This window comes from Haliotis rubra, unplaced genomic scaffold (assembly GCF_003918875.1).
Source record: "Haliotis rubra isolate DU_JTF1 unplaced genomic scaffold, ASM391887v1 Scf68, whole genome shotgun sequence".
In the NCBI taxonomy this organism is placed as follows: domain Eukaryota; kingdom Metazoa; phylum Mollusca; class Gastropoda; order Lepetellida; family Haliotidae; genus Haliotis; species Haliotis rubra.
In genome coordinates, this window is record NW_025767390.1 from 161,786 (window position 1) to 171,335 (window position 9,550).

Sequence of the window (9,550 nt, forward strand, 5' to 3'; positions counted from 1 at the left end):
CGGGATGGTAGGAGAATCATGAAGAAATGTGGTGATGTTAATGTCGGAGATGTAATTGCTAAACTTACATTAACCTCTGTGAATGTAGATACCGAAGACAAGCACGTGTTTCCTCCAGAATATGAAAATTGTCCATGTCTTGACGAGTCTCCAACAATTGAAAGACTGTCATTGTCATTTTAGCCCAATCCAGAACTATATATCTTTTATGCAATATAGTTTACAAAAATAATACAATACTGTGTAATCAGCTGATTAACGGTCGGGGTTTTATTTTGAAAAATACATTGTACAGGAACATTTTGCAACGAACTGACTATGTTTCACACATACATAACTGCGATTGAATTCAATCCGTAGCTGCTTTTGCTGTCATAGCTGAAGACTATGTAGTCTCCATACACCTAATAGTCCTCTGCTGTATTCTGGTATAACATGTTGAAGAAATCTATATTGAGAATTTGATCCCGCAATTACATTTTCAGGAATTAACAAGACATTCAGAATGAGGTATTTGTTTCGAAAGAAATTTATCCAAGACCAACTGGAAGAATGTTTACGCTTCTTTCATGATTGGGAATTATGACTTTGTCAATATTGTTTGAAGCGTATAATTAACTGAACTGTTTGTGTTTATTTGTTTATTGTTGTATTTTATATCCCCCACAATTAAGATTAAGTTTTAAGGCAACTATTATGTCAACCACAGAAACATCTTGTCCTGCAGCATATCTGCCAAGTCCTGATTATATCTGCTGTAAAATCCGTCCAGTAGGACACGGGTCTTTTGAAGCATGGGTCCCATTCTTTTCTTCTTCTTACTGGCATTTTGATGAGGGACACGCGTGATGGAGGCCAGCCACTCTTCAGTATAATCTGAAGTAAAATGACACTTTGATTGAGCTGTCCTCAAGTGGGAATATTAGTAACTGGGTTGTTCCAGGATGTTGATGCTTTAAAAACGTAAATGAAGACTAGACTATTGTAGTCAAAAGAAACTTATGGAAGAAAGAGATGAAAACTTACTTAGTTTCAAATAGTTGTACACTGTTCTTAGCTGAGCTCCTGGATCTTTATCGTGGTCCTCTGTACGCAAGATCAGGAATTGGTCTCGCGGAAACACATTCAGCCACTGTCGCATATACACTGAATAGCACCCCAGAAAAATACGAGTCTGAAAGAAAATATATGGATTGTAATATGTGTTTTTATCAGTTGTTGGAGTGTGCTTAAAATTGATTTACTGTTAGTCTCACAATATTGGTAAATGTTCGTTACATTCTTGAAGGTCTCTAGTTACTAGATTTCAGAAGTTCTCACTCGAAGTTTACGTGCTAATTCCAGGCTGTACAGACATTGTTCATCAGAATGGTTGTTCATGCAGGCCTCCTCGATCCGAATATCTCCACTCACAGCTTCATGGAAATCCTCAGCAGACCGTCCGTGTTTCATCGTGTAGTCAGAATACAACCTGCAATTACATTACATACTTCTATTAAGAGAGAGAGAGAGAGAGAGAGAGAGAGAGAGAGAGAGAGAGAGAGAGAGAGAGAGAGAGAGAGAGAGAGAGAGAGAGAGAGAGAGAGAGAGAGAGAGAGAGAGAGAGAGAGAGAGAGAGAGAGAGAGAGAGAGAGAGAGAGAGAGAGAAATGCCCCCAACCCTATCTCAATCTATCATAAAACTGGTAACAGTCTTTCTAAAACCTTTCATGGTGAAAGCCTGATAACGGTATTTTTGCAGGAATGGCAACATGGTAATGGAATTTAAAATCTTGGTAGAAACTGCATGTTCGATTGTACCTCAGAACATGTGAGTGAAATAAGTTTTGCACCGCTTTTAGCAATATCTCGGTTGGGAGACCAGAAATGGTCTTGCCACATTGTATCAATGTGGGGAACTGAACCTGAGTCTTCGGCATGAAAGCGAGCAATTGAACGACTAGGCTACTCCACCAAAGAGAATAAGGGGACGCCTACTTCTTAGTTTAATGTCCCAAAATGAAACACAGAACTTTTCCAACAACTAGTCATTTAACCTGTTGATTTCTCAGCAACATTAAGCTGATTTGCTTTCACTTTTGACACATCGTCCTGAACCTTTGAAGGTAGGGATGACACTGTGGCTATACCTAATTGAACTAACTTATGGTTAATCTTTCAGACAGTGATTTGGAGGTACAGTCGACCAAGCCAAATATCTATCTTCGTGCAAAGTTTAATGGAGTTCTGAAATGTTTTCATGTGACAAAAATCCAAAAGAAAAGTACAAGAATCACTAAAAAATTCATTGTCAGTTGACACAAACACAACTACCATAACACGTACGACATTTAGACATTTACGTGATGCTACAGTCTGGTGCCCTCCTCTCATGTTCAAAGGGGACGTAGTGGTTAAAGCGTTCCCTCGTCACTCCCCGGGTTCAATTTCCAACATGGGTACAATACGTGAAGCCCATTTCCGATATCCCCGCCAAGATATTGCTGGAATATTGCTTAAAGCGGCATAAAACCCAAATGTCATTCACTCATGCTCGATGGTTGTCAAGGGAAGATCCTTTCGCTCTTGAGTACGAGATTTGCCGAGTTCCTGTATAGTTGTTGGGAGAAAATGATGTCGTTCTTAAAGTGTTTAATAGTGCTGGGGTCTGGTTACTCAAAGACCACAATGATCTTCTGCCCTAAGTCAGCAACACCATTCCTGGCACTCCATGATATAAAATCTGATTTCATCAGCATGTCATCTCATGTACACAAAAGCCTACAGGGGAACCTGTCGTTGCGCCCGAGTGTAGCTTCACTCATCCCAGATCATATGTGAGCCTCCTCTAGAGTGGCCATATGCAACTTCTCTGGAATCCTGAACTCTTAGCCACACTTGGGTACAACGATATCCGAAGTCTAGACAGCATCTCGATTCTCGAGTGAAGAGCACCAGAGCCCAGCCCTCAGCCCTCGTCTGACCAATTGCCGTGCTCTTCATCTAAATGCGAAAGTCACGCCCTCCCTGATTGGCGATTAGAATACAGAGACGATTACGCACTGTCTGAGTAGAAAAGTTCCGCAGGTCATTTCTGAGAGTAGTTGCAATCTAGAAAAAAGTTCCGCAGGTCATTTCTGAGAGCAGTTGCAATCATTGAGTGATGACGTCTTGCTACAAGAGCCACCTGTCACCTCGCTGTCTAATAGAACGCTGTATGTCTGTCGTTGGTATTTGATCAGAAGGTCTGGTATCGATTCATACCCTGCTGATCACTTTTTGGCTGACACCAAAGACGTTTGCAACGTGACGTTGTGTTGCCCCGATGAAGTGGCATAACTGCTTTCATTTGTTGCAATCCATAGTACCAAATGTAGTTGTGCTCTCTAAATACACGACACATACAAACACAACACCAGCACCTCGAACATACCGTGACCTTGACTGCGTGTCTCTCTTCGTTGGTGGTACCATTATATGTTGGAACAATTTCTGTAGCAAACTTTGTGCTCTCTGTCAATACAAAACTATCTTTTTAAGATAAACAGAGTTAAGATGGTTCTGTAACCACAAAACTAGCTATATAGTACCCACCTGTCAGTTGGATTTCTCAAGATGAGGATGAACTTTGGATCTGTATACACGTGCCTCATAAGATGGGGTGTCATAACCACCGGTTTCTCTAAACCTGCATTTTGAGGTATTTTGGGCCAACCTCGGAAATCGCTAAAATCTGATGGAGATCCGTCACCTGGAAGTGAGTGAGTGAGGGTTTTATAATAAATTTCAATTTTACTACGCTTGATGAAAGACGCAGCACAATGATGTAATGCAGGTTTTAGACACTTACCGCTTTCGTGAAACCCGGAAGTATAATGACGACAAGCTGGACTATGTTATCATGGATTCCTACCTGTAATCATGTTGTGGTATCCTGATTCTGTAACTTTCTGTTCTATCTTTTGTGCCGCGGTAGTGAACTTTTGTAGAAAGCAGCTGAAGTTGCATTTTTCCTGCTCTCCCTTCATGGTAACTTTATAACCTGTGTAAAAGTAAATGATTTGAAATAGCAATGATTTATTCACTACTAGTACACTCGTGAACAAGTATATTTCATCATAAGCAAACATATTCTAGCGCGTCTTACACATGGATCTTACACGTGAGGATCAGGGATAGAAATGGTCTTCAGCAACCCAGGCTTGTCGTAAGAGGCGACTAACGGGATCGGGTGGTTAGGCTCGCTGACTTGGTTGACACATGTCATCGTATCCCAATTGCGTAGATCGATGTCCATGCTGTTGATCACTGGTGTGTCTGGTCGAGACTCGATTACTTACAGACCGATGCCATATAGCTGGAATATTGCTGAGTGGCGCTAACACGAGTTGGTATGCACGTAGGGTACAGGCAGTTATCCAAGCACGTGGAAGGTACACCAGATATTGTTTGTAGAGTGAGTGAGTAAGTGAGTTTAGTTTTACGCCACACACAGCAATATTCCAGCTATATGGCGGCGGTCTGTAAATAATCGAGTCTGGACCAGGCAATCCAGTGATCAACAGCATCAGCATCGATCAACGCAATTGGGAACCGATGACATGTGTCAACCAAGTCAGCGAGCCTGACCACCCGATCCCGTTAGTCGCCTCTTACGACAAGCATAGTCCCCTTTTGTGGTAAGCATGGGTTGCTGAAGACCTATTCTACCCCGGATCTTCACGGGTTGATATTGTTTGTAGAACGGCCCCTGGTTAAATATGAACGTCTCATCTCATCCCCTCTCTAGCACCATACTAGTGACATTTTCAGCCAAAACAGATGATTTGTGTATTGTGCTATCCATTATTAAAACGTCTTTTGTGTTTTCTGGTAATCAAGACACTATCTTTCTGAAAAACAACACATTTTACTGTGCGTGCACAATACTGATATTAGTCGAAACGTACCGGGGATGCTTAATTCCTTTCCATTTGTACACTTTTGAAAAAAAGAAGCACATAAGCCATTTTTAGAAGGAATGTATTGCGTTAGTTTAAGAGCAATTATTTCATGTAATTTCAATAATAAAAAGGTGTAAGTTCACACGTCTATAAACAATGAGCCGTTATTGTTGTGTTTCTGTTTATTTGAGTCCACAAAATGGCGTCAAAATCAGTACGTTTTATGGCCACCATTGGCAGCAATTACTGATCGGCACCGTCTTGGCACAGACTGGATAAGTCGACGAAGTCGCTCTTGTGAAATTCTTCTCCCACTCTTCCTGCAATGCGATGACCGATTGTCGATTGATTTCATCCCATAGGTGTTCTTTTGGGTTTAGTTCTCGTGATCGGTGAGGCCATGGCGGACCGCGAGGCGTGCTGTTTGTGAAGTAGCGTTGTCATGCTGGAAACACCTCCCTCTGTCGGTCCATAATCGGAAGCATGTGACGTGCAAGGACTTCGTTGATTTGCTGTACCGATTTGCTGTCAAATTCCCCTTAACCACCACTAAATAAGATCTGTGTATGTTGGATGTCGGACCCCACACCATGACACTGTCTCCACCGAATCTGTCGACCTGTCGAATGCAATTAGGGGCAAACCGTTCATTTCTCCCATGGTAGGTCTTTCAAAACAGGGGTCTTCTTCACGCAATCGATTCCTGACAGTTTGGTCAGAAATTTTCCTCAAACCAGGGATGCATTGTGCAGTCTCCACGGTTGGCAAGACGATGATGCAAGTGAGCGGTCCTTTTGAACGGTCGCTTCTCGGGTGATCTTGGGCGGAATTGGTCCGCAGGAAAAGATCCCAAAGGTAAGATATAGTGCTCTGATGAACGTTGAACGTCGGTCAACTGGAGACCGCGACTCCCAGGCTTCAAAGCGGCCAATGGCGCCGTTTCGATTGGCGGCACTCTGTCGTGGCATGATGATTTCCTCCCATCCAGCAGCGTTTAAAATTCCCGCCTGCCCGACCGTCCGGACCGGACTATTTTCATCTCCGACGGGCAAATTTCAAAAGTAGCCGGTACGGTGGTCTGGTAGATGTTTTTGCCCCTAGCACTAAATATTTCATAACATCAGACAGGTTCTCTTGTCGTCAGTTTCAGGTGTTTAAGGTATTATGATAAGTATGTTAAACAATTTACGATTGGACAGTTAATTTTACAACAACCGATCACAGCACATGTACTTTCAGTTTACCTAAACTCGGTGTATTGCTTGTTAGTGCTATGTTGTTCATTGCGATGCTTGCAAACAGTAAAGTATTCAGAAACCTGATTTTTGTTTTCGTAGTTGAAAACCGGACAGGCAAGTTTGTATCCGGACTGGTAATTTTTTAAGTTACCAGTCTGGCTGTCTGGTTTGGGATTTTTCAGGCAAAAACGAACAACAAAATCAAACACAACCTTTACCTTTTTATAGTGATCGATACCGCATGCCTTTCCGCTTAATTGCACGTTCATTTTGCTTTACGTGTTTGGTGACGTTTTGGCGAATATTTCTTCAAACGCTTCTAAAACAAGGGAAATTGCCGCGTTTTGACACTGAAGCTGTTTACCATCACACAAAGATAGCGTTGTGGAGAGATATAGCATATTTAGATTGTTGCTCTCGCAACTACATGAGTCCAATAATCTCAAAATCACCCATGCGTTTCTGTCTTTTTTTTTTTTTAAAAGAGTGTATACGTTCCAATGTCAATTTCCTAACAAAGTCATTCATCTACCTGAACTTCTAAGTTCACTGACAATTTTGATTGCTCAAATCTGAAACCATGATATCTGTTGCTTACTTGCTTCTTTTGTTGCCAGAACCAATCTTGATTTGTGGCCCATAAAGACGTAACTTGCTCTCTTGAACACTACACTCACAGCACAACATTACATAGAGGAGTCACTGTTTGTGCTTGCATATTTACTCCATGGTAAATGTTACCCTTCCGGTACAAGGCTGTGTCACATTTGTCTGTCTATAAGGAAACAAACATTAAACGCCGAAAGAACTGGTTTATATGTACCTGTACACCAGTCAATGTGTTTAAAATCTTCGTCAGTCATTCCCTCATCTGGTATAAATTATATATTAATTAACAATTACCATATCTTATACGGCACCAATAAAATATTTCCTTCTGTCTCCAACAATTATTGCATCCAAGGACGTCTTCATGGGCCAGTATGCGGTAGGAGAGGTCGGTGGTTCCTGATTTGCACACGCCAAGAAGATGGTAGTATGGGACGCACTTAAGACGAAACTTCCCATCTTCTTTTGCGTACCAGCAAGGATTCTTAAAGTTCGGCAGATATTGGGGCTGTTTCTGTGACATAAGATAAAGTATTTTAAAGCAGCACGTCATGAATGTATATTTTCCTAGGGCATCATCATAATAAAGGCAGCATCCTACTGGCAAACAAGGATAAGTTGAGCACCGACTTGACAATTGACATGTATGTATGAGTTCCGCCAACTGGCGCTTGCCATTGTTAGCGAAGGGGTTGTCCGCGATCAAGTGTAGTCTGACTTGCTACACCGACGTGAGAGTCTTATGAGTAAGGCGTGTGCAGCTACGCGCGGAATCTATTTCATCGTCATGCCAAGCACGTGCACTAGTCTACATCTGCTCTACCTTTCACAAACCATATGGGTCTGCTCATTGCCGGTCCAACTTATCCGTGTTTGCAAGTACGTAATGTGAACTACATGGTGTGAGAAAACAATTTGATCTCAATGCGAGCAAACTCCTACCAGGATCAAAACTGATAAATGATTAAGGATACACATGAATAAGACCAAACAGACCAAATTGTCTGTTTCATATTTTAATGTGGGCATAACGAACGGCAAGGGGGAAGACCTTTCAACTTTTAAACTATATTCCAGCAGCTAGTGCCTTTATTGGTGGTGAAATCGAGCATGCTCCTGATTCTACAAAGCACCATCCAACAAGAAAATAACAAAAAGTTTTGCGGTACTGGCTACCGAACAGTTATCGCCATATGTTAGCAATATTTACAAAATTACTCCGCCGTTCGTTAAATTAATGAAACAAAATTAATCATGATACTTAATTAGCTACACCGATGTGTCTAGCCTGTTCACTGCCACCGATCATGCTTTTATATGATGTGGCGGAAGGGAATCATGGCAGTAAAATAGATGTTTTCTCACAACTAACTGTAACAGTTATCGCTATTTAGAATTTCTCATGCCATTCGTGAATAATATACATGTATATATTTATATGATTCAGTAACCTCGAACAATTGATTGTGTGATTATTTGAGTGGTTTTTTTTCAGTAGATTGATAGGGAATGAAAATTAAATGACTTGTGAACTTGAATTTGCTGTTATATAAATAGGTCGTGGGACTAAGTTAAAATTTTGTTATAGGGTTCATAACTTTATCTTTAATTTTTCTCTTATGTTACTTACCGTTGGATATTTTTGTTTTGTTGTCCTTTATTGTTGAAAAATATCGTGGGGAAAAATACCGGAATTGTAATTGACCGGAACTGCGCACGTGTGATACTGATGTGTGATAGTGTTACACGGTGATAACTGTTCGCTAGCCAGTAGACATGTGTAGGATGCTTCAGTGACAAAATTAATATCCTATGCAATTCCCTTTCATCATTCAAAAGTACTGTAAGCCCCCATGGTTCCTAGTATGGTGACCTTTCTTCAGTTGCTGGTTATCTCTAGCCCGTGTTTTAGATTGCATTGTCCATAAAACGTCTTTAATTTTACAGTTAAATGCAAGTTTCTATTCTCTATCTGTGATAATCTAGTTATTTTACTGTCCTTCGTCGACAAGTTTTTATAAGTTAATTGTGTTTTTTATGAATTTGTATTTTTTTAAAGTCACGATATGGCTGAAATATTGCCGGTGTGACTATAAATCACTCACTCACTCACTCACTCACTCACTCACTCATGTCATTAGTATCATATGTTCCTGTGTTAGTTCAAGCGAGACGTTTCGGGTGATAGGCTGACCTTTCTACCCAGGCCTTGGGCGTGACGCGCGAACGCTTTAACCATTGACGCACCTCCCCTTTGATGAGTGAACACAAATGTATACAATAGACAATAATGACGTAATTTCTCATGGGTTGTTATAGGGACGAACCAAACCCTTACATACCATACAAAACAGGTCTTCTGCCTCATCTTGTCCTGCGCCCACACACTGGATGTCACGTTTCACTGACTTGTTTACTGTACTGGACTGTACGTAGCCGTGTGAAGACATGGGCTTGTTGATGTCATAAATGACAGTCCAACTGGAATGCCAAGTCACAAGCCAGAAAGTAGCGCACGACACAAGCACCAGGAACACCAATCGTCTTAAAGAGACCATCATTTTTTGACTTGCTGGAAAGAAATACAGGTTCACATATGGTAATCGAGGTAAAGTGAGTGAGTTTAGTTTTACGCCGCTTTTAGCAATATTCCAGCAACATCACGACGGGGGACACCTGGAATGGACTTCACACATTGTACCCATGTGGGAATCGAACGCCACTAGGCTACGTCACCGCCCCGAGGTAAAGTGAGTGATCTATTGATTTTTGAACCGCTTTT

General features: G+C 41.3%; 1 protein-coding gene across 1 annotated transcript; it reads right to left on the minus strand.

Annotated features, from left to right (window-relative positions):
* Positions 1-244: 244 nt before the first annotated feature.
* LOC124258036 (carbohydrate sulfotransferase 15-like) lies at positions 245-9,328 on the minus strand. Its single transcript, XM_046692110.1, has 7 exons — positions 9,111-9,328; positions 7,063-7,282; positions 3,892-4,020; positions 3,573-3,729; positions 1,321-1,471; positions 1,027-1,174; positions 245-876 (listed from the first exon to the last, which is right to left on the minus strand). The coding sequence occupies exons 1-7, from the start codon at positions 9,324-9,326 to the stop codon at positions 695-697; spliced, it is 1,203 nt and encodes a 400-aa protein (XP_046548066.1). The 5' UTR covers positions 9,327-9,328; the 3' UTR covers positions 245-694.
* Positions 9,329-9,550: the final 222 nt, after the last annotated feature.